The sequence below is a fragment of the Anser brachyrhynchus genome (assembly GCF_964034855.1).
Source record: "Anser brachyrhynchus genome assembly, chromosome: Z".
NCBI classification, from domain to species: Eukaryota; Metazoa; Chordata; class Aves; order Anseriformes; family Anatidae; genus Anser; species Anser brachyrhynchus.
In genome coordinates, this window is record NC_137697.1 from 5,269,053 (window position 1) to 5,293,906 (window position 24,854).

The following is a 24,854-nucleotide window of genomic DNA, read 5'->3' on the forward strand; positions in this document are numbered from 1 at the left end:
TGGATGCTCTCCAGTATCTTACAGTTTACCAGGCTGGAGATGGTATAAATCACACTCGGAAGATGCTGAACCAGAGAGTTTCCTGACCCTGATGGGGGAGGAGGAGCAAGAAGGGCTGAAGAGGGGAGAGAGCTGAGGCCATGAGTAAGTGGGAGATGATTTCTGGGTGAGCATGAATGTTAAGCGAGCAGAAGCCCTGCTCAGCACGTGGCGAGGCGGTTTGAAAGGAAGGCGATGTTTTGCTGCAGTGTCCACCTGTCTTGAGTGCTCAGCATTTGGTGCAGGGGCTGCAGGAGCTGACTCGGAGGTGAGTGATGGTTCCAGCATTTGGCAGAGGAAAACAGCACTGCTAGGGGCAGTCCTGTGTGTACTACCCTGTGTCTAGGTCATCCAGACCTCTGCTGCTTCCGTGACAGAGGCTTGTGCTATAGGACGGTGCTTTCAGGTTTAGCACATGGAGTTCATGCAGCATCTAGCACCACAGGGCTCTTCTGGAGAAAGGGACCTGGGGTATGCTGCTGAAACAGTTTTCCTGTGTCTTCCCATTCAATTACTTTTTTGTGTATCTATACCGATGCCCTATGTACTGCACAACTTCTGACAGTGCTGAACATAGGACCTTTTTGGCAGCCAGCTAGTAAACTGTGGTCCCTGAGCATCTTCTTGGAGATCCTTTAAGTGAGAGGGTGACAGTGGGTGACCTGGGGTCTGCAGTTCTCTCCAGATACCCCTTGGGAAACTCCAGCCAGCCATAGCAGTGGGATAGAAGTAGCCAAAGCTCAGCAGCAGATTGTGCACATGCAATTGCAAAAAAAAAAAAAAAGCTTTAAAAAGACTAAAGATGAAAAGCTTGCACTTGTCCAAGTTATCTTTTTGAGACTGACCAGCGATGTTACATAGGTGAGGAGGAAGCCTGGTGTAATGCAGGACAAAACCCACACAAGTCAGTAGTCAAATGGGAATTGAATTCTGCCTTTGGTGCTCCAGCTCTGCCTGGTTCAACCACTCTCCTGCATTAGCTATGGGAGGCAATACAGACTATACAGATGACCTTGGGCTTCGGATGTCCTGGCCAAAGTACAAGCCCATGTGTCGATGGCTGCAGATCCTTCAAGAGCTATTAGGCAGCTTGGTTTGGTTTGTAGCCCCTTGTCCCTGCACTGGCGTCTTTCCTGTTTGTTTGGGGCTGGTGGAGACCAGAATGAGCTTCACGGCCTGTAATGAGCATGGATAATACGGATCAGAAGTGCTTTGGGAAATGATATGTTCCTTCAATTATCTGCGCTTGTTACTTGTGGCAAGGGGGAGGAAGTGCCCTTGAAGGTGAAGGGTGGGTAGAGTTCATGCAAAAACAGCCTTTTCTCTGCTGGCGCTTCAAGTTTGATTCCCTCCCTCCTTACGCAGGCACTTCTTTGTGCTGATGCCCAGAAGCAGTGCTTGTACAAAGGTGCTGGAGCTGGGTTGCTCCGACCTCCATTGCTCCTACAGAAGTGGCTGTGAGTGAGCACGTCAGGCCAGGGAGAAGGGCTGGGAGCGCAGCGTGATCTGCCTGCAACCAGTTGCTTTCCTCTCTGGACCTTTTCCCCCTCCCCTGCTGTGTCTGTGCAGGCTGTAAATCTTTCAGGGCAGAGCCACTTGCTGCATGCGTGCCGTCAGAGCTGCTGTCTCAGCTGGAGGCTCTGGGCATGCTGCAGAGACAGCGCAAACGGGTGGTGAGGACACGATGGCTTGGCACTGCCCTGGCTATGGGTGAGCCTGGGAGGTGCCTGCATTGCCAGTAGGGCTCTGGGGGGCTGCAGGGTTTGTGTCAGTCCTAGCCAGCACGCAAGCTGCCTTCTGAAGGTGCTGGGAAGGCCATTATGTTGTGGGCAGCTCTGTGTCCCAGGAGTGCCTTGCCCAAACTGCATTTTAAGGTCAATGATTCAGTCACTGGAGAAAGTGGAATAGAAATAAACTTAAAAATGGCAAGCCCTGTGAGGAGTGAAGTGGCTCTGGACAATAGCATTGGGGAAATAATTGGGAAAGGAAGAAATTCAGAAGACAAAATGCATCAAGCAGTGTGGGATTTAAAATGGACCAGAACAGAAGGATACTCATGCATTTTTTGGCAGCATTGGCAAGAATGGTCAAGCCCTTTAAAACCTTGTAATGTCTGCAGGGATGCTGCTGGATGCCAGATGAGTGTGGAGGATGGGGTTGATGAATGCAACAGGATGAATCTGCAGGTTACGGTGGGGAGGTGTCTGAGCTGTACGATATCAGTCCTTCTAGCCAGAAAGGCTTTTTCGCAGTACTGCCAGGGAGAAGTAAATACAAGGGAGACAATAGGTCTATTAAATAGAATTGGTTTCTCACCAATTTCTTCTCCCTTCTCAAATGACTGAGATCTTGAACATCTTTTTATATCCGTCTTTAGCGAGATTAAAAGAGCCAAAAGGAGTGGTGGTGGAGGGGAGAGTGGAGTGGAACAAAAGATGACTGCACAGAAATAGCTATTGAGGAAAGCGTGAGGATTCTTCGCAAGCCTCTCGAACGCTTGGCTAACCTTGGCAAGAATATTTCAGGGCACCCGAGGAGTTAGTGGCTGAATGTAAATAACGGGTGTCACCTCACTGTAAAAGAGGGGAGCCCGGTGCCAGGGGTGGGCACCAGCCGGAGGGACGAGGCAGGCTCCCAGGATGTGCTGCCCAGTAGGTCACTTGTCCCCTGGGGGAGCAACGTGATGTCTGCTGGTAGCGTGACTGCCCAGGATGCGGCTCTGATGGGATTACAGCTCCAGCCTGGCAGCTGCGGATCTGTGCCATGTATTACTCAGCTCAAGGAGGCATCCTGGGCAGCTTTGTTTGAAAGGCGGGGTGAGCGCTGTGATGGGAGGGAGGAGCGCGGTGCAGGTGGTGGTGTTGCAGCTGGGTTTTAGGGCAGCGTCTGAAGTAAGGCTTCGGGTCCTCCCTGCCGAAAGCTGCTTCAATGCACGAGCAGGAATGAAACGAGCGAGACTTCAAAGCGCTGGAGAAGAGCACGGGATGCCTGTTCTGATCTCGTGAGGTTGCTGGTCCGTCCTAATATATCCCCCCTGACCTGCTGAGGGTAGCTGACTTGCATTTTAAAAACATAATCTGCTTTCGTTCCTTCCAAATGCCCGTTGGCCTGGCTGTCTTTAGTGGGAACTTGTGCAGTCTTTGGCAAGCCTGTCATGTGAAATGACAATCTAATGGAAGGTGTGGGGACACCTCAGGCTGGGCTGTTGGGGGGTGCGTTGGGTGTTGCTGCATGGCTGGGCTTCTGGCTCATCTTTGTGGCTGCTCGGGGGGGGGGGGGGGGGGACGGGACCAGGGCATCTGCACTGCTCACCTGGCCTCCTTGATCAGAGTTTGGGACTTAGGGGTGGGATGCCTTGCAAGTGGACCCAAGAGATGGACATAATACTCCCAACCCTCGGCTAGTTTGCTCCCTTAATGACCTCTATGCTGAGTTGTCGCATTTGCATTTGTGGTGCAGAGTCTGAGCCCTTTCCAAGCCTGCCCTTTTTATGCCGTGTGTCCTGTGGCCAGGGATGATGACAACATTTGTAGCTGTGGCCTCTTCTGCCCACTTGGGCAGGGTGTTTAGCAGGAGCCTGGATGAGGGCGGACATGACCTGTTCCCCCTTGGCTGCCCTGGAGCAGGTTCCCTGCTGCCAGCAGAAATCCCTTCCCTGCGCTGGTACTTCTGCATGCGGTGATTAAGTCTTCTCCTGATTGCCTCTTGGCTTAGCTGAACCAACTGAGCACTCGAGCCTGTGGCTGCACAGCAGGCTTTCCAGATCCTGACTCATTCTCCTAATTTGTCTTGGATGCTGTTCTACTTCCACAACCTTTTTTTTTGTTTTTTTTTTGCAAGCATGGAGGTAGCAGCCAGGAGTAGCCTCGCCATGCTGCCACAATAGCTAATACCGTGCTCGTGCTGTTCAGGATATGCTCCCTGGTGTACGCAAGGTAATTTTCTCCTTTAATTATACTGCTGCCCTTGAACAGCCTGACTTGCGTGGAGGAGCCACGAAGGAGACCTGGGACCGTCCTCTGGGATACGTGAGGCTCAAGCAGGTTGCAGGATTTGGCTGTGCTCGGTCTGGGAGGGGACGCAGCGAGGTGTGGAGGGGAGCTGGGTGCCCTTGTGACAGGGGCTTGCAGCTGATGCAGCAGGGTTTTGCTTATGCCACAACCTTGTGTCTGAGGGTAGGGATGAAATAGTGATGATTACTTGGGAGGATCAGCTTTCCGCTGAGCAAGTAGGTGGAAAGTCAGGCAACAAAATTAGCTGAATACACAAACAGTCTGGGCTGGAAGAAGCTCTCCTCCCCAGGGAGGGATTAAGGCATGTGGCGTCTCATGTAGCGGCGATGGCCTGTGTGCTCTTGGTGCTCTGGGCTGGCAGTTGCTGAGCTGTTGGCTTTGTGCTCCATCCTCACTGCTCCCAGCCCCTTTCCGGTGACCAGCTGGGCTTTAATATCTTGTGACATGCCCTCAGCCCTCCTTGCAGAGCCTTTCCCACAGGCAGGCGGGTGCTCTGCCCCCAAGCCCTTCCTCCCCAGGGTGCTGAGCTCGGCTTCCCAGGCTTGTGTGCGATTCCCAAGGTGTGAGCAGTGCTGTGGAGCGAGCAGGAGCTCCGAAAGCCCTGTCCCCGTGCTGCTGCTTTGTGCCAACTGAGCTTGTAGCAGTAAGGGCCCTGCTTGTGAGCATTGTATGAGACTTCACAAATAGCTTTGATTGCACTCAGACAACCTCCCTGGGCTTCGAGGTGCTCACATCAGCAAGTAGGGTCCTGATCAGTGAGCACCCAGCGCGTAGGGTCCTGATCAGTGAGCATCCAGCATCTCTCAGCCTGACACACGGGACTGCAGCAGAGCTTGGCAATGCAAACTTGCAGGTTCTCAGTAGTTTGGCTCCCAGATATCTAGAAATTGGCAGGATGGCGCACGGTGATTTTCCTTGGCTCGCTGTGGTCTGTCTCCATGGGAGGCTGCAGCTGACCAGGGCCCTGCAGGCAGCAGCTTGGTTTCCTGTGCTGGTCCGGTACATCCTACCCAAATCCTGTAAAAGGAGAAAAAATAATCACTTGTTGCATGTTTTCTTCTGTGAGTGGATCATATCAGCTGTTCGCTGTCGTAAGCTCCTTAGCAGGTGGAAACTTTTAGCAAGTAGGAATGTTTTGAAGCAAGATGCAAGAACCAAAAGCTTTCAGGGAAGCCTCAAGGTTGTCTGCTTTCTGAGATGGGTGAGTGCTCTCCTCCCGAAGCCTGCGTAGCATGATGCAGATAAACACTTGGCAAAGGCTGGGCATAAAGCCCTTTGGTGGGTCAGAACTTGCAGTATGTGGTAAGGCAGTAAAAGGCTTGAAAGTATCTTGTGATGCTGCAAGGAATCTATAATTCTGCTTTTAATTTGTCTGCTGGTGAGCAGGGAACACTAGCAGAAGCCTTAAAGATTCGGCTCTTGTAACTTGCAAAGGAGATGAAACTTGAGGAGCCACCAGGAAAAAAAAAAAACACTAGCAAGGATGCAAAAGGAGAATGAGGAAACCATAAACAGAGGATGAGGAATGAAAACGGCAGGGGGGAATTCAGCCTGAAATCATAAGGGTTTTGGACATTTCCTGCGCTGGAAGCATCAGGCTCTGAGTGTTGTGCAAACAGTATTGGGGCTGGCAAAGGCTGGCCACTCTGGGTTTGTGCCTGCCACCCAGATCTGCTGGGTAGGATGGGGTGAGCAACGGGGATGCAAAGCTGCAACCTGGCTCCAGCTCTACCCTGCTACTGGAAACGACTGTCGTGGAGCTGTATCACTTCCCTCGTGTTTGCCCAGAGACCTCCGCGTCTTTGGCTAGTAAATTACCAGCCTAACCTTCTCCACAGCAAACTTGCAAGGTAAATAAATATTCTCCTATAGAAACTCCTTTTTGCAGTTAAATTGACCCCCTTGGTACTTTCATGCATTTCAAGAAGTCGGAACAGTTCACAATTGAAAACAAGCAGTGTTTAGCTCCTGCTGTGAAGGGAAATAGTCAGGCACCAGAAAGACTGTCATTTTAGCTGTGCTCTGACAAAGGAGGGTGTTACAGTAAACTTGCTTATTTCACTGAAGGAGAATTCAGCAGGCTTGACGGAAACCGGATGAGACAGGCACGGTAAATGGATTTTGCTGGCCGAATTGAAAGCAAAGCAACATGCATGTGCAGCGGCTGGTCAAGAATTGACTGCATCTTGCAGAAACCAGGAATGAATTAGGGACAGGGAATTAGCGAGCCCTGAAATAACATCTGTCTGTCTAGCTGTGTTCGGGGCCCCATTCACCTGTGGCATGCCTCTGCTGGCAATTGAGTGCAGCAAGCAGGGCAGCTCTACTTAGCTGCTGGGTGCCGGAGGGGTTGGGATGCCTGCCTGGGGTCCACTTGAATTGCACCAGTGGGTTTGGCGTAAAGAAGTCACGGGCTGTTTTTGGGTGCAGGGAAGCAGCATCACTTGTTCTGAGCTTCGGCTGCTGAGGAGCTGGTGGGGGACACTGGGGTAGAGCAAAGGAGAGGGGACGTGGAGGGTTTTGAGGGCTTCAGTCCCTCGGGGTGGTGAGGTGGGAGCCCAGCAGGGCAGTAGGCAGCACGGTGGGGTGAGCTGTGCTCCCCCCAGGCTGGTGAAGGAGCCCCCGAGCTGCTGCGGGCTCTGGTTAGTGTGCAAGGACAGCTCGAGCAAAACAGCCTTTCTGGTGTTATCCTAAGGTAAACCAGCTCGGCGGGGGGAAAATCCAAATGCCAGAATGAAATGTCTCCTTAATCACAGCCCAACGTGCTCCTCCAACAGGCTCCCGTTTCCTAGCCAGGAGTGACATTGGCCAGGTCCAGTGCACAACAGGGCTTTTGTGCATCAAATCTGACCCGGAGCTTTAGGAAGGTGAGAATCATTCCTCCCCATCAAGAACTGTCCTGCCTCCCCCCTCAGCACTGAGGCAGAAATATGCTTTTTAATAGTAATAAAGTGCTCTGTATCTTGGTAGTGGCTTTATTTACTTTTCTGAAGGGATGTTATATTCTCCATCAGCAAAAATCTGAAACACTTGCCAGTGCTGTGTCCCTTGGCAAGCTGCTGAGCCCCAGCTAGAGATGAAGAGCAGAGCAGCTCGAGCAGGGAGCTGCAGCAGCCAGGTAAAAATAAAAATAGAGGCAGGGGCTCTCAAAACTTGTGAGGCTGCTCGGGTACAGGTGGGCTGTGAAGTGCCTGGAGTGCCTGTTTACCATTAGAGCAGTATGTCCTGCCGTGCAACCCACGATGTGTGTTTGATATGTGGGCTGATGATCCAGAAATGGCTCTTGGACAGTTGTTTTGCATTTTCTGTGCATTTGAAGTCAAAACCAACTGGAATCCCTCTGGGTCACAGACCTTCTGTATGAGGTGCAAACTGGAGATGTGTGTGGACTCAAAGCTTTGGCTACCTGGATCTTGTTCTGTTGGAAGTGGCTGGACCTAGAAGCTTTTTTTTTTTCCCCCCTGCAGACAGATGCTGGTTGCCTCTGTGTTGGGTCAGAGTTATGGTTGCTGTTAAGGTGAAAGGGAAGCCTCATACTTCAGGATGGTGATGGGGGTGGGAGGGAACTCTATTCCGCTGGTCTCAATGCCAAGCATAAACTGAATAATTGTCTGAAAACGAGCTGATGAGGTGTATGGGCAGAACCTCAGTTTTGCAGGGGTGTCAGTGTCCCTCCTGCTTCCACCATAACTTGGTGCTATGTGCTTCTGCATGTTGCTGCCACTGTTTTCATCTGGCTTTGTCACATGCCAGCCTCCTCTTGTGCCCCAAGGGCCACTGTGCATGGCTTTCTGCTTGCCTGCTGGGTGCTGCCTGCCTCCCTGCCTGGCACAGGCACCTGGCAGCATCCTGGGGGGAAGCAGAGCTGACCTGGGGCTGCCAGGGGCACGCTGGCAGGAGGTACCTCGGAGCAAGAGATGTTGCTTTCCAGCTGCTGTCATGTCGGTGGGGCTGCCTGTAGAGCCACAGCTGCTGTGGGACTGGGTCGTGGCTGCTAGTTAAAGGGTGAGAACAGGGCTTGAACCTGGTGGTAGCATACTCAGGAGCCTGCCTGGATCCAGCTGCGCGATGGCTTTGGCAGCACCGGTGCTGCTGCTGACGCAGGATAGTGCTGCACACACTGGCAGCACTCTTGGTGCGGGGGTGTCGTGCTGTTGTGCCATCCTGGTACGTGGCTCCTGCTCTCCTCCTGCACCAGGAGGACAAGCAGGGCCTCCCCAGGTGCTGTGTGAGAAGCATCCAGCTGGGAGCAGGTACCAAGCAGCAGAGCCCACACCAGTGCCACCTCTCTGGGCAGATGCTACCTGTGGGTGCCATCTCCCCTGGGCGAGCAGAAGCAGCAGTAGGCTCGGGGAGGCCACTAAGTGCCTTTTAGCAGGAGGCTGAGGCTGCTCTTCGAGACCCGGAGGACAATGAAGGCGCTGAAGCAGCCAGAGCGCGGCCGGGGGCAGAGGGGGACAGGCAGGGAAGGGGAAGCCATGCAAATGGGGACTTTGATGTGGCTGCGAGGAGCAGGGCTGGAGCATTGTTCCTATCACATCACATCAGTTTCACATTCCTCATGCAGGAGTGATCAACGCTTTCAGGGCCAGACAAAAGAGCGGGGAGATGAACAAAAGCGAGGGGGGGGCCTTACCTACTGCAGAATAGAGGCAGAGGATGAATTGCTCTCTTGGCAAGCCATGGAGATGGGCTGGCAGTTGCTGTGCTTTAAAGCACCAGCTTAAAATTTTTCTTTTATTTAAAGGAAAAAGAAGGTAGGTGAAAGGGTTTCCTGTGAGCAGAAAGGGGGATAAATAAGACAGCGTGACAAGTATCTGTGGCCTTCCTGCATTCCCTTGCCCCCGTCTCCCCCAAGTGATGACTCAGCTCATCATGGAGCTCCTGGGAGGACGGGCTGGTAAACCTGGGCTTGACCCGGGCTTAAGGTGAGGGTGCATTCAAGGGAGCCTGCTCCCCAAATCCACCCTGCAGGTGGGTTTGGGTGGGGTGGCCATGTGCAGCTGAAGATGGGGCTCTGCAGAGCTGCGGAGGGTGTGAGCCTCAGCCCTGGTGCAGGGGGAGAGGTGGTGGAGGGGAGCCATGGGTCGTAACAGCTCTAAGCTGGGTATAAGGGGGTGGTGATGAAGCATTCAACCTCTTCTGCTGGCTGCTGCAGGGGAACTTGGTGACCTCTCTTCAAGGGACTGGGTTTCACTGGGGTTGGAGAGCAGGAATATGGGGTGGGAGCCAGAACATGGCATGCAGCATGCATCTGCTGTGTGCGTGCCTCCCTGCTGCTCTCTCAGCCTTGGCTGGGGTCTCAGTGGCTCTACCGAATGCTGGCTCTACTCCCCTGCTTTCCCAGCCCTCATCCCTGCCTGTCACTGACCCCTCTCTGCTCTGAGCCTGGGGTCCCTCCTCCACACCCCTCTGCTATCCATTAACTTCTGGAAAAAAGCATTTTTTTGCAAAACAGTTTTATTATTATTATTTTGCCCCAGCATGCTAGCTGCAATTTGGCTTTTGCCAGCGTTAAGCAGCAGAACCGCATCCCCGATGGATGATGCTCCCACCTCTCCCACCCTTCCCCAGAAACCTTTTCCCTCGGAAGCCTGAGCATCCTCCCCACCTTGCAGCCATCCCCTGCTCTCCCAGCCCCGTGCATGGCTCCGGTTGCCCCCTGGCCCTGACCCGCAGCCCCCTCCCCTCCCTCCGGCCCCGGGCCTCTCCGCCTGAAAGGCTGTCAATCACGCCGAATTGTCTGGTGGTTTTGTGATGGGGAAAGACTCCCACCAAGGAGTCAAGGGCCAGGCTGAGACCTTTAAACTCGATCCCATTTGTGTCTTAAACAGGAACCCAGCTCCTGGGATGGAGGAGGGGGGTGTTAAGGGGGTGCAGAAGCTTGAAAGCCTCCGCTGCCCCTCGCAGAATTTTCTTGGACCCCCCTCCCTGTCTGCCCTACGGATGTGCCTGTGGCCCTGGAGTTTAGGGTTTGTTTTGCTCTGTGCAAGCCCTCGGAGGGATGAAGCCCCTGGCTGGCGTGCGAGCCATCCTGGATCCCTAGACAGGGGATGGGGCAGGTGAGGAGGCTGAACATCCCTCTGTCCTCAGCCTGTATGGGGATGGGCTCCATCTCCTGCCTGCAGAGGGAAGACTGCCTTCAACAGCAGGCTGATATTCCTATTTTTTCCTGTTTTTCTTGCTGTGACAGCAGCAGGGCTGGCAGCAGGGGTTGAGCCCTGTCCGTGCTGGTGGCAGCTGGCTGTCCCAGCCTGCTCACGGCCAGGGAAGGGAGGATGGGGACAGGACTGGCTGGGGAGCTGGCTTTAGCAGCTCATCCTTTTTTTCTGCCTGCCTGTGAGTGAATCTGTTGCTTTTCTCCTTCCAACTTCTTTCCAAGGTCCACGTAGGGAAGAGACTTCACTTTTTTGCTTCCCAACGGGAGGAGCTGAATCTCTCTTCACCCGACTGAGCTGTGTTTTCCGGAGAAGCCTGGAGCTGCCTCAGACGTGTACAAGCTCAGAAATGCAGTGGCTGTGTTTGTTTTTGTGTTCTGGGCAAAGGCAGGGTCGCTGCCAGTGCTAAGTAAATACAGAGCTGCCCTGATGAGAGGCTGCGGTAGCCAGGGCCACGCTTGCTGCCTGCGTGAAGCCAGATGGACCCATCTGGGGACTCCAGCAGCAGCCTTCCTGCCACTAGCAGAGGCAGAGCCACTGGCATTTGGATTACCAGCTCTCCTGTGCTTTTAACAGAGTGCCAATGTTTGACAAAACCATTAAGTTAAATTAAGCCCTACGCATTTCAAATGGATTCGGAGACTTCTGGCTGACTTGCTATTAGCAGAGCTGTCTCTTCTCCCTTTCGTCTTCCCTTTTCCCGTCCCCCCCCCCCCCTTTTCCCTCCTCCTCTATTTAATTCCCCCTGTGTAGCTGGCTTTATTGCTGACGTTTGAAAGCAAAACACGGGGATGGCACTGCTGTGAGCCCAGGTCTGCTCCAGTGGGCAGGGAGAGTGCCTGGAAGGTGTTTGCATGGGGCAAGCCCTGTGTCCTGCAGGGCGTGGGCTGGCTGGGGCTGCTCAGGTCCCTGCATGGCCCCTGGCTGCTCCCCTCTTGGCCAGTGCCAGATTTTTGTTATTTATGGCACGGGTTGCTGCTTTTCTGGGAGGTTTCCAGATAGTGATGCTTGGAGGGGTAGGGGTGGGAGCCGGAGCAGCAGTGCCTGTTCTGGTCACCTTGACTCACCTCGGGCAAAAGCAAGGGGCTTTAAAGAGATGTAAAATGACCTTGTAAATGGCTGTGACCCAACCTCTGCTCTGTGGTGCTGGCTGCTTTGTGTCCCTGGCACCAATCTTCACGCCTGCAGGGGATTGCCGTTGTCTTATCTCCAACGTGTGAGCTCTGCTGCCCACTGGGGCGAGGGGTGCCACAGCCTTCCCCCTGCCCATTTAACGTAGTTTTTCTTGGGCCAGGAGAGCACCCTGTGGCTGCCCCATTGGGTATTTGGGTATGGGCTGTGGAGTTGGAGAGCACCAGCCCACCTATACCAGCAGGTTGGGATGCGGAGGGGGTGAGTGGGCTCTGTTTGATGGCTGAAGGCAGCTTCTGGAGTGTGAATGGGGTCAGAAGAGGGAGAGCAGTACCACTGGGAGAGGCTTGAAGGCTGGGAATGGTAAAGCACTTGTTACAGCATAGGGAAGATGGCTTTTCAAGTCGTAAATGTGCCGAGGAGGATCTGATGGAGCTTATGGCTGAGGGAGAAGATGCGGGAGTCAGATGGGGAACCAAAAGCTGGAAACGGGCTGCTGGTGTTTGGGGCTGGCAACACTAACCTGCTACCTCACAGTCCTGGAAACACGCTGTGCCAAGTGCCCCTCCAACAGACACCAGCCCATGCAGCAGCAGGTTTCAGAATGCCTGTTGTGGGTGATGTGGGCGCTGCAAGCCCTGGAGAGAGAGGGGTGGGTTGCTCTGCTGGGGCAGCCTTCCTGCTGGGCATCGCACTGAATGCCCTCAAGCACCTTTTTCCTCGTGCCCCCCTTAGCGCGATGGGCCAGTGTTTATGGTGTTGCTCTGATATGTGCCCTCCTGATGGAGAACAGGCTTCAGCAGGACCAAGCAGTTGGTCTTGGGTGCACATGGCTGGAGAATTAAACCACAGGGAGCATCTCTGGGTGAACCCCCAGCACCACGGAGCTCTCTCACGTTGAGCACGTATCCTCATCCTGGTGGGTGCAGCCCTCCCATTGGTGTCTTGTTTCTCTGGGTGCTCTCGTTTATTTCCATGTTCATTAATGCTGATATGCTCAATTGCATCAGCTCATTTCCAGGGCCCAAGTGCGATCCTGCTCCTTCATTTGCATCCCTGCTGCCTTGCTGTTGCCCAGGCAATGCCAGGTGCTTTGACATCATTACCCAGCCGACTGGCATCCTCTCTGCCCCATTAACCTTGCTGTAATTGACTTCGGATTGAAGGAACGGGAGGAAGAAACGTGTTGAAACGTCAGCTCTTTGCATCGCAGTGGAGCAGGTTTCTTTGTTTTCTGCAGGGAAAGCAGTGGCAGCGTCTAGGTTTGGGGAAGGTTGTCTTGTCCTCTGGGCGGTGTGTGCGCAACCTGTTGTTGCTTAAAATATTTCCACCCCCTAATGCTTCTCAGGGGAATGCGATATCAAAACTCATCGGTAGTTGTCATTGGGGGAAAATTGGGTTTGTGGAGGGGAGGAAGGCTGAAGGAGGATCGGGGAGCAGCAGCTCTGGGTATCCTGTGGAAGGGGAGGTGAAGCAGGGAGGTCTTGATGTCTGCAGCCCCTGATGGGTGAGGAGATGTGGGAGTCAGGCTCGTTTTTGGAAGCCCCCAGGAACGGGGTGGGAGCCAACAGCCCTGTGTGGAGCAGGCAGCTGCCTGTCAGACACTGAGAGGTCAAACCCTGCCACAGGAGTGGTGGGAGGTGGGAAATGTTCAGCAATCTTCTCAGTTAAACTTTTTTTTTTACTTGTGTTGAAATAGCACAATTTCTCTGGAGTTTTTCCCATTTTAAGGTAGAACTGGCTTTAGTCACGTTTTCAGTTTGCTCTCTTTTGAGCTGAAGTCACCTAAGCAGACGTTTCACTCCAGCGTCTTTTCCACTGAATTGCCACCATCCAACAAGCTTCACTGCGCAGTTCTCTGTCACCTTGAGTCACTTTTATTTATTTATTCACCACCTACTTGTGCAGCACCTCTGTGGCCAAGTCCTCCTGCACTTGCTCGTGGCTTGTGCTGGATATCCTGCTGTGTTAAGGAGTTATTATAACTCATTGCCTATTAATATTACTATTTAATTACTGAGGAGGCAATCTGCACTATTTTTCAGAGTTTTCCAAAGGGCAGAGCTGGAAAAATTGTGTCAGGAAGGGGTGCTTCAGCTCCAGGGTCTTGTGCTGGCTGGGGGTGTTGTGTAGCACCTGTTGGCTACCTGGAGCATCCTGAGATGTGTGGGGGATGAGGTTGGATGTGGAGGCTGGTTGGAAAGCAGGGAACCATCCTGGCTGGTGGGAATGATGCATAGAGCTTCCCTGCCTTCGTATCTAGGAGTCCTGGCTGATTGTCCCGGGGCAAACCTTGCTTTACTCCGTGGCAGCACGTTGCAGGGAGCTGTGTGGGATGATTTGGGCTTGGTGTGGATGCGTCCTGTCGAGAGGCGTGTGTGGGGTAGCCTGGGTGCTTTGCTGTCCTCCCACGCCCACAGTCCTGCTGTCACAGCCAGCCCAATGCTTCTGGAGCCTGTCCATGTGTCTGGCATGCTCTGTGAGGGGCTGTCAGGAGCCTGGATTCCCTCTGTGCCCAGGAGTTGCTCCAGCAGTTCAGGTTGCTTGGCCGGGTGGTTGCATGTCCTGGAGCCACGTCTGTGGCTGACATATGTCATCCTCCTTGCAGCTCCCGGTGGGTTTTCCTTCCCTTTCCATGTGGGTTTTTCTCTTCCTGGCTGCACCAGCTTACAGCAGTGCGTGGGGTTATTCCCTTCCTGCCTGCTGAGCACCTTTTGTACGGCAAGAGAAGGTCCATGCAGTGGAGAAATCAGGATTGTCTTCCCAGGATTAGCAGTGAGAGTGGCAGCCTGTGGAGATGCAACTGGCCCAGGGCCACCTAGCAGGGGTGAAAGAGGGCTTCCTCATACCCCACAGCTATCTGCTGCCAGGAGCCTCCTGGTGCTGTCCTACAAGATGATGGTCCTCCTTTCTCTTGCTCCCTGTCCTGCTCCATCCCTGTCTGGCATGTCCACTCCAGAACAGCCCAGAGTGCTCCTGCCCTGTGCATTCCTCCCATCCCTTGCATGGTCTGTGCCTGCGATTTTCTTCATTTTTCCTGAACTGGTTGCTGCTTTACTTCTTGAAAACTGTCAGGAGAGTGAATGTCTTGGACAGGGAAGGAAAGTCTTTCCATGCCTCACCTTGCGGAGGAGGCAGCGTAAAGACTGTGCAGTGATGCGCGGAGCTGTGGGAGTGATGGAGAGGTGGCAGGATGCCTGTGCTGGGGGATGCTCTGCTTGTCTCACGTTGGGTGGGACCCCGGTATCTGAGGACAGCCCGTCTGTCGTTGCCCTAGCCGTGTCTTCTCACTGTGTGAGCAATGCAGCAGGGTCTGAGTTGCTTTTTTTCCCCCCATTTCAAGGCTTTTTAATGCTCAGCTGTCTAAGCCAAGTGTTCACATAGCATTTGAGGCTCTTTCTGTGCAGGGAAAGATTTGTCTGAGTTGTTTGGCATTTGTTTGCTGTGCAGTGGGTCTCGTTGTCTGGAAAGGTCTGCAGTCGGGGCAGAAGCTGAGTTAATTTGCACCGGAAGGCAGGCGTGTTTTGTTTTGCATGTTGGTTTCTCCTTGCAGAAATCCCATCTGAGATATTTGTTCTCTTCTATTATTGAAGCTGTGTTAAGGGGCATGGCAGCCTCCCGCAAGGCTGGGAAAAGAGAGAGCTATTCTGAAAGGTGCAAATTAAACCTGTGCTTGGCTGTAAGCAAGCACAGCTATTGCACTGCTAACACAGGGGTCCTCTTACGGAGTTTTGATGCTCTTTGCATGGAACTGAGGAAGTTCTCCTGGAGACAGTCCTGTGGGGAGCGAGGCGGGCTCCAGAATTCAGTTTGCAGCTTGACTGTATGAAATGCTTTTAAATTTTGGGGAAAAGGGTTTCTAACTCTCCCCTAAATCTCCTCCAGAAGTGGTCAGACAGGGCACGGCGTTTTGGCACAGCTCGCCTAGGAGGAGGGATGCTCTGGGGACCAGCTGGGTCCGGGGGTCGAGGGGTGGCAGGCTGTTTATTTAGTTTGGTCTGGTGCATAACCACTCAAACTGTTCTCCCTTACCTGCTGCCATGCTTGCAACCTGTTGGTGGTCATCTCACGTCTCCCCATGGCTGGTTTCTTCTGGGGATGTTCCTCTGTGCTCTGGGGATGCTCTTTGTACAGTCCCTAACTCGTCCCAGCCTGTGGCTGCTTCAGAGCCCCCAGAAGCTCCAATTTCACACCCTGCAGCACGGTCAGTGTGGCTTGGATGGGTGATGGCTGCAGGCTGGTGTCAGTGCTCAGTCTTTCCCCCTCTGCCCCACCCCAGCTGGGAGGGGGCTTGGCGAGGTGCCTGTCCCTTGGGGGGGATCAGGGCTGTGTTTGTGGAGGGGCTGGAGCCGGCCACGGGCTGCAGAGGGTTAAGCAGACATTGACAGAAAACAGGAAGAGGACAAAAGCAAGTCTGCTGTAATTATGTAGCATTTATTATTAATACGCTGGAATTGCTGGAAGCAGCCTGTGTAATGTGAATACTGATACAGAGGTTCAGAAGACAATTTAGCTCTCATCTGTCTGTTTATTAGCTCCCTCAGCTCTGGCAGCAACGAACTAAAGCCTCATTTGCTACTGCCTTGTTGCATCCCCTCCCTCTCCTCCCCAAACTCTGGTGTTTCCAGAAAGAAACCTGTTCTTTGTTCGTCCTCCCGTGGCGATGCGCTGTGTGATCCCGGGGAGCAGAACCGTTTTATCCTCGACCTGAGCCTGCAAAGTGTCGTGCTGGCTGCACAGAGCCACTTTTCCAAAAAGCAGAACCCTGGTGCTTGCAGGGGGCATCCCGGCTCACAGGAGCCGTGGCTTTAACAAACCCACATCAGGCAGGCTGGCACGGATTGGGGTCCCCGGGGCGTAACGAGGCTGTGATGAAGGGAGAGGGCAGGGATGCAGTGTGCTGCCGTAGGAGGCTGGCTGTGAAATAATTAAGGGCCACTGGGGTGGAGAGAGCAAGGAGAAGGCAAGCCAGCTGTCAGGAGGTGCAACAGGCTTCCTTTCTCTCCTGTGCCGGAGTAAGAGCTGTCACATTAGCTTCTGCCCAAGTTTCTGAGCTCCAGCCTGGGCTGGTTTTTTTGTGCGTATCCCAGGCAGATAGGACATCCATTCCTCTCATGTATTATACAGTAGTTTAAAGAGGATTAAGACAATAGCTAATCTAAATGATGAATGATGTAGATTGCTCAGCCTCTGAGCCACCAGGGTTTTTTCTTACACACAGATTAGTCAGCTCAGTAGCTAAATATTGGGGCAAACAGTATAAATCCATGCAGATAAGCCTCGCTGGCTTGAATAGGATAGAAGGATTTTGAAATGGGTTTTGACACCACTTTGCGTTTTGTCACGGCATGTGTGGCCGCGATGCTGGCACGGCTGATGCAGGAGGTGGACGGATGCTGGTGCACGCGGGTACCAGGGTGGCCGAGGAAATGGAGCATCCCGGTCGATGCCGTTATCAGATACGGGTGGTGGCAGGAGAGGGAGGGGATCGCTGTTCCCTGCCACCATGACTGGCTGTTTGCTTGATGAGCGGGATAATGTGGGCTGGTGTGGTTTGGCTTGCAGGAGGGGACCGGTGGGGCTTGTTCCCCATTTGCTTAACCTCCTGTCATCGGCACTGGGATGGAGCAGGCAGCACCTGGGCAGCGTGGTCTGTAGGGGAGAGCGTGTCGTAGCGTGGTACTGACAGCAGGTTTTCCTTAAGCTCTGAAGCAGGAGGGTTTAAATCTTTTATTTATGTCTGGTCGAGTCTGTCAGAGTTGTGTCAAATATTTTTGACAAGCAAAAATGCCATTTGCTTCGGTTTAATGAAAAATGATTTTTTTTTTTTTCCCCAGGAACTAAAGGAATTGTAGTTTCAATTGCAAACCCAAAAAGCTCCTCAGGATAAAATAAATAAATAAAAAAACCCAACAACCACAGCCAAACAAAATCCACAAAAAGCCTTCAGAAAGTTGTGAGAGTTGGATTTTACAAGAGACTCTTGGTTGGTGTTTTGGGTCTGTGTGAAATGAGGGTCTGGAGAGCATTCAATCATATGATATCTCCTTTTATGAAGCTTTCTGGGCATATTATTCTAATGATGTTTAATGGCAATGATTTCTTCATCTTAACCAAGTATGTCTTTCCCTAGTCCCATGTCATTTTAATTCGTTGCTCTTAGGAGAAATAAGAGCATGAGACTGGCTCCGGTGTCCCGTCTCTCCCATGGCCATCTTTCAAGTGGCAGGCTGCCCGTGTGCATTTCCCCGTGCAAACACAGCATCCTTTCCAGGCCATGAGGACTGGAGCTGCCTGTGGTGTCCAAGTGTAAGTTGTGTGGCAGACTTGCACGGTGACAGCATCTTCTGGCTGGGGGCAGAGGGATGCTGGCCCCAGGGCATGGCTCGTCTATTCTGCAGGACACAGGTTCTAGCTCTTCTCAGAAACACAGGGTAGAACTGTGTTTGGATTTTTGTCTCATCTCGCTGAGCAGATCTGGGTTTAAATTCAGCCGGGGTCGTGGCTGGCTGCGAAGGGGGTCTGGGTGCAGCAGTTCATGCCACAGACCGCACCCAGCAGCTCAGGGGTTTCAACAGATGGAGGTGAAACACAGGATGCTATAGGAAAAAGGGTTGTTTTTCCCTTCTTGAGATTAAGACAAAGCCTGGGCTGCCCTCTCTGGGGACTCATCTCCCTTCTCCATAACGGAGCTCCATGCTTGGGATGAGAGACTCTGCTTAGGAGCTGGCTGGGAGAAACACAGCACAGTGGGACAAACCCACAGCCCCCTGCACTCATCCCACAGCTGAAGGCTCCATTTTTGTGCATCCTGAGTCGGGATCAGGCTGTGTCACAGCCTGGCCCTCTATGGCCTCGCTTTGCGTCCCCTGGGGAGCCGTCAGGAGGCTGCCTGAGCCGTGCGGTAACGCGGGTCGCGGGGATGCGAGCAAGGTCAGATGTCTGCTCAGAAATGAGATTGGCGATGATGCCACCGGTGCTGACAAATGGCCTGTCATTGCTCTGTGACTCACGGCAGCGGTGGAAGAAACCCATGAGGTCACTCGCAGCCTCTCTCCCCAGGGAGCTGCACGCAGCCTCCACCCCAAGCCTCGCCGGGTGGGCAGGGCCCTTCCTACGAGCTCTGTGTGCGTGGGTTTAGGTGCACGGCACGGCTCCAGCACAGCTCCTGAGCACCTGGGAACTGGCCCCGTGGTGCGGACGGCGTCAGCCCTGCAGCCCCTGTTGGGGGCTGGATTCCTGCGTGGGGCTCAGCTCCGGTTCAGCAGCGGTGCAAGCAGGATGCAGGTTGAAAAGAGCGTGTGTTTTCAGCCCGTTGCAGTACCGCTGCGATACACGAGGTGCTGTGCTGCTGGGAGATGCTGCAGGCAACTGGGGGACCTGCCAGAGCCCCTGTGCTGGGGCACTGCCTGGGGCCGGCTCGGCCTTCCCTTCCCTTGTTGTGAGACTTTCCGTGATTTTAGAAGGAGGAGCTTTTTCCTGAGCTGCAAGAGGCTCCTTGGAGGCTGTAGCTGAAGCAGCCAGCTCCAGGTGCACGCTGGTGGAGATGCTGCATCCACCACTCAGCCATGATAAGGAGCTATGTGGGGCTGAGCTGTGTTTTGGGGCCAATGCTATGCGCCTGAACGTTGTGTGTTGGGGCAAACAGGTGACTTTCTCCTCTGAATTATTTGGAGGGTGCATCCCAGTCTCGGCAGGAAAGGGGAAGCAGCTATTCCGCCTCTGACTGCCTCCAGATGCTTGAGCCTCTCCCCCAGTTCCTGGGAGGTGATGGGGGCAGCAGGTCTGGGGATGGGGTTTCTGCACCTGGAAGGGCAGAGAAGGGCATGCTGAGGGGGGTGAGGAGCTGCAGGTCTCAGGAGCATGAGGGCTGCCACAGCCAAACCCAGCCCCAGCTGCACCTCCAGCATCCCCCCCCACTGCCTTTCAGCTATTTCACTCTTCGCTTCTTCCAGTTAAGAGGGGAGGGCAAGAAGTCCTAAATAAAGTTGCTGTCGCTTTTACTTATGGGCATGGGGGAAGAGAATGGACGAAAAGCCTGCGTGCTCCTGACAGCTACAAAGCAATGGCTGTTTTTCTTCCCTTCTCTTGGCAAAGCTATCGATTGGGCACAGGCGAGCACCCCGGGGTGCGGGGGGGCACCCGTGTGGCCCTGCCTGGAGCCTGCATCCTGGATCCTGGCCATGGGCATCTCACAGGGCCGGGCTTGTCTGGGAACACCTGTCCAAAGAACCTGGACGCCCCCAGCCTCCAAAAACACAGATGCGTGAACTTGCCTGCCTTAAAAATCCATCACAGGCTTCTTGTCTCCATCTTGATTGGTTCCAGTGAGGTCAACTTTTTTTAATAACTTCTGGACTTCGGCAGGGAAAACTATTTCCTTCAGGAAATAATATAATTAAGGTTGCCTGACACTTCTGATTATAAGCCCCTGTCTTCAGTTGCTTGAAACTACGCCAGCCTTTAACCATTTGGACTGAAACTTTGCATGTCTCTGCCTCCGGCTGAAATTTTTTTTTTTGGAAAAATTTAGCAAAAAGGGTTTTAAGCTGCTCTCAGAACACGCTCTGGGGGAGAAAAAGGCATTACTTTATCCGTAGCTTAAAAAAAAAAAAAATTCTTGTACTGAAGAAACTCTAGTACCTTTGCGCCATGAGACCGGGCCGGATCCCTGTCGGGAACACTCCCGGCCAGGTGTGGGGGATCTGCTTGTTGCTGACGCCACGAAAATCCACCTTCCCTGCGCCAAGCTGCGAGTGGGTGTATTATATATAGCGTGTGTGCGGAGGCACAGCTCGCGGCTCCGCTCCCCGGCAGGATCTGCTCTGCTCCCAGCAAGGGGGAGCGCAAAGCCTGCGCTCTGCCTGCCGCATGGGATGCTCCCAGGATGGGAGACTGGGGGGTCCTCCTGGTGGTGCAAATAGCTCGTTGATCCCTGATCCACATGGCCCTGATTTATGCTGGTGATGGGGAGGATAGGGAGAGATTAAAAAAAAAAAAAGCTTTTTTTCTAACTTTTCCTCTCAAAGAAGCAGCTAGGGATGTGCGAGGGGTGCTGGCCTTCCTTCAGGGTTTTGCAGGCGGGACCTGGTTTAGCAATCACTGCTTTTGCATTGCATCCTCCTAACATGTCTCATTTCTATGGCAATGGCCAAAACAAGGGGTGCGAGCTGTGGGGACGGGCTGGGGGACAGCCCTGCTGGCCCCTATCCAGGAGGTGTCACCTTGGTGACGTGTCCTGACCATGGGACACCGGGTCCTGGGTGTCCCGGGGGGAGCTCAGGACTGTCCCTGCTCTGTGCTGCTGTTTGCACCCTACGTGAGCCTCCTTGTGCCATGGTCAGGGCTGTCCCCTGTTTTTGGGGGCTCGTGCCCTGAGCCAGGTTCTTCAGTTGCAGACCAGCTTTGAACATGCTGGATTCCTCCAAAACCTGAGTTTGACCCTGATTTAGAGGCCGTGGTTTGGGGCTTGAAAGGCAAATCCATGGAGGAAGCTGGGCTGTGGGCCTTGCTTGTCCCACCAGGAGGTGTCCATCCTCAAGGTGCAAGCAGGTCCCAGGAACATCTCTCAGCCAAGGTGCTGTGAAATTGAGCTTTGTCACCAGCGTAGCGCACTGTGCCTGCACGAGCATCATCCCTGCAGCTTGAGCAGAGGATGTGGCACCCATGGGTGCCCCGTGCTCCAGCCTTGTCCCGTCCTTGCCACATGATAGAGACAGCCCAGGTGGCAATGTACCGGCCTCGCCGCTTGCTTTGCCCTGCCTTCCTCTGCTCTGTCTCTGCCATAAGAAAAAATTGAAATACAAGTTGCGTGGGCAGCAAAGACCAAGGCAGGCTCGGCAGAGAGGGGCCCTCTCCCCTCCTTGCCGGTCGCTTGTCAGCTCGGGGTGCAGGCAGGGCGGCCTGTGAGTGATGGGGTGTCGCGGGGGTCCAGCCCGGGGCAGCTGGAGTTAAATTTCTCGGTGGCTGACACCTGACAAGCGTGATAAATTGCGGTACGCTGCGCGCTGCCGCCGTGACAAACGGTCCGTTTCCCTCCTCTTTAAGCTCTGGGAAAACTTTTTAATTATTTCCCATCGCTTTGCAAATGAGGGTTTCTCAATCAGGCGCCCAGCGGAGTATTTTTTGGGGGGGGGTTATTTGTTTATTTGGGTTTCGTTTTCACCCCCAGCCGGGGGTGGGCAGGGGCTGCAGTTTGGGTTTCTGCAGCATCCTCCTGCCTGGTTTGGACGGGGTCCCGCGGCGGGCTCTGGCGGAGCTCGTCAGCTCGGGTGCTAATTAAAGCACGTCGTGTTCCAGGCTTGCAGTCGCCCATGGGAAAACGTCTCCGCAGGAGCGACTCTGAGACTCTCCTCTTGCCAGTGGAGTTTGGCTCCTTCTATTTTTCATTTTTAATAATGCAGAACTGTAGGACTCTTTTTTTTTTTGGTTGTTGTTATTTTTTTCTTTAAGTGTTTAAAAAGGAGGGGGAAAACAAAACAAGCTCAGCCACAAGAGCTAGATAATGAGCCCAGATCTCGGCTGATAATTTGTTTGTCTAACACAAAAAGCATATTTGCTGCCATCACCCAAGGCACCAATGGTTACAGTAATGCCCCAGACTCCACCTCACTAGGCAGCACGTCGGGCGCAGCACAAAGTCTCTCGCCTGTTTGTGCTCCTGGGCGTCTGTGCCACAAAGGTGTCCGTGCTTTCCTCTTCACACTCCTGGGCTCAGCAGCACCGGCCTCTGTGTGTGAGGCTCTGTGAGATTAGGGCTCAGGCAGGGCAAGGACTTGTGAGCAAATGCCTGGGTGCTGGGCTGATGTTTTAGTGCTGCTGCACTGCTGTGGCCAGGGACTGTTGCTGTCTTCCTGTGGGGATGATTAGAGATGCCCCAAGCTGTTGTATTCCTCCCCCTCCCGTTTAATGTCTCTAAATCAAAATAATTAAGTAAATCAAAATAATTAAGCAGATGCATGCTTTGGATCTGGGCTGGGATGCTCACGAGGGAGGGCTCTGCATCTGAACTGGCTTTGTGTTGACACCGGTTACCCGTGGCTGCCAGGGCTGGGAATCAGATGCCTCCGTCCCGTGGTGGTTTCCTAAACTCGAAGCAAGCGCAGAGCTGCACCCGATGACCTGACAGCCTGTTTCTTCTGCTTTGTTGCAGAAACTCACGGATCTGAGCGGCGAGGGTTGGCCGGTCGCGAGCAGCCAGAAGAATTCCACGGACTTTGATGAGAAATTGGGGACATCCCCAGGAGTCTGGACCGGTGGAGAGGTGAGAGGTGGATTAAAGTGCTTGCTTACCTGTGTTACCTGTCCTTAGTTCACATCCGAGGGGCATCGGAGAGGATGCCCTTTCTGCTTCCCTGCACAGAGGGGTGCAACGTCCTCGGCGTGCCCAGCTTCCCTGACTCTGCTCCAGTGGTGCTGCAGGGCTGTGTCCCCTTAGGAAACCACCACAGCCACTGGTTGTGGTCAAGGGGTTGTCCCGTCTTGCATACGTGCTTTGTGTGGGGCTGTGATAATCCAGCATCATGTTTGGAGAGGCTTGGGGTCTTCTCCTAAGCCACAGGAAAGGGACCCTATGTGGGGACCTGTGTCCCGCTGAGCCTTGCAGGGACTGGGGAAGCTGGTGCTCGCTGCTGCTGGGCTTGAAAAATGAGAATGGTGAATTAAAATTTAACAAGTCCGTAAATGCCAGGCAAGGACGTCTTAAATGGGAAATTGTCACCGTTTGACTAGTGCAGCCTCCCACTTAGCTAAAACTGCGTGCTTTTAATTACGCTGATCTTGGAAGTGCAATAGCTCGCACTGAGGAGGGGAAACCTCACCAAAACATAGTGTCAGGAGTCCTCATTGCCTGGCTCCACTGCCCTCTTTCCTGCACCCCATTTTCCAGGGGTGTTTTGCAGCCCCTTTTGCTCTGAATTGGCCAAATCACCGTCCCCTGAGCCCCAGGCAAGGACACAAATGCAAATACGTGCGAGGCTGGATGCGGGCACTGAAATGAGCTCAAGGTTAAAAACCCCGGGGGTGGGCAGCACCTGAAGGGCCACAGCAGGGTGTGGGCAGCAAAACTCAGCCATAAACATCGCCTGGGAGTGGCATCGGTGGAGCCGTGTGGGGTGAGGACCCCTTCCATCCCTTCCTCATCCTTGACCTGCCAGCAGGTCTCTGTGCCGCTCGCAAATAGAGAGCAGCTCGAGGAGGGTACGTCGCTAATAATACCAATTACTATTACATGCCGGCTACAAGGTATGCTGGCAGTAATGGGATCTGGGGGGATGAAATGAAAGCGATGTAATATGGTGAGATAAATTAGCGTTGTAAAATTAGCCATGGGTCTAGTCGGGGATCTGACAAATGTGTCGCAGCATCGTTACAAGCTCCGAGCTCTGCTGAATTGGATTTAGTGGCCCAGAGCAAAGCAGATGGGAGCGAGGGAAAAAAGAGTTTATTAGGGGTCTCTGTGCACACATGCTAATGGTTAACGCTGCTTGTTGCTTCCTTGGCTTTGCTGAATGATACGTCCCCTGGCGCCCGCCCGTACGCGGCAGCAGAGGAATAAAAGCCCGGCCCCGCCGATGTGCTGTCGGAGCAGCTTGTGCCTGGCAGAGGGATGGGAAGGGGTTTGGAGGTGCACAGGTCGCAGGAGAGCGGGTAGGGGGCTCGGGTGGGATATGGGGAAGCTGTTTGCGTTTTTGCAAGTGTTTCAGGCTGTAAGGAGGGCTGTGGACTGACCCCTTTTCCCATGGCACGGGCTGGGCCTTAGATGGGCAGGCACATCTCTTGAGCCAGGCATCGTCAGCTTCCCCTGCCTGTCACGGATGCGTGAGCAGCTCTTCCAGTCCAGACACACATATTATCCTCCCCACTCTGAAAGAGAGGGCTTTCTGGGCCTCGTGAGGCTCAGCAATGGCTGTGGCCGGATCCAGCGGGACCTGCTGCCTGGAGGCTCGTTAGGGTGACGCGTGCGGATTTGTGGATGCGCGCTAATTGCGTGCTTAATGGCTAGTGTGTTATGCAGGGCCTAGGGAGGGGCAGCAGTCATTTAGGTCTGGTTTAATAAGGCACATCGTGTGGCTCATTTAATAATAATAAAAGCAAGGGAGAAAAAACTCTGAGTACCTTACAGTGCTCTGTGGTGGAGCTGAAGGGCGGAGGCCTTGCAAGGAGGCTCATGCGGAGGCTTCCCCAGGCTGTGCCACCCTGGTGCAAGAGTGGGTGCACAGCAGATGTATCCACGGGAGGGACAAGCCTGTGACATTCCTGGGGATGAATTTGCAGAGGGCAGGCCGTTGCACCATAAGTACATGCTTATACACGCATGCACATGTGGTGTTGCTGAGGGGGTACCCCCAAAATGCCCACAAGGTCAGTGTGGCAGTGGGGCTGCCTGTGTCCGCTTGGTCACAGGCACAAAGTATGGCTGTGATGCTCATGGGGTGCATCAGACCCCAACTAGGTACAACCAAAAGGTTGGTGAACCCACGGCAGGGAAGAAAGAGCCTCTGGCCTCATCTTT

At 53.7% G+C, this 24,854-nt stretch overlaps 1 protein-coding gene and 1 long non-coding RNA gene across 6 annotated transcripts in view; both read left to right on the plus strand.

Annotated features, from left to right (window-relative positions):
* CNTFR (ciliary neurotrophic factor receptor) overlaps positions 1-24,854 on the plus strand; it is a gene marked incomplete at its 3' end in the record, with an annotated part of 178,639 nt that overhangs the window by 23,220 nt on the left and 130,565 nt on the right. For all 4 annotated transcript variants that reach the window (XM_080573834.1, XM_080573833.1, XM_080573836.1 and 1 more), the window contains one exon: positions 22,494-22,604. Coding sequence is in view for 1 of the 4 variants with exons in the window: in XM_080573833.1 (XP_080429959.1) it covers positions 22,494-22,604 (111 nt within the window). Of the gene's footprint in view, positions 1-22,493; positions 22,605-24,854 lie in introns of those variants that run through there.
* Positions 3,327-12,389, plus strand: LOC308185557. Of its 2 annotated transcripts, XR_013943466.1 has the most exons (3): positions 3,327-6,919; positions 7,067-7,170; positions 10,435-12,389. It is a non-coding gene; the product is annotated as an uncharacterized lncRNA (long non-coding RNA). The 2 variants fall into 2 exon arrangements; XR_013943465.1 differs by having other exon boundaries at positions 3,327-7,170.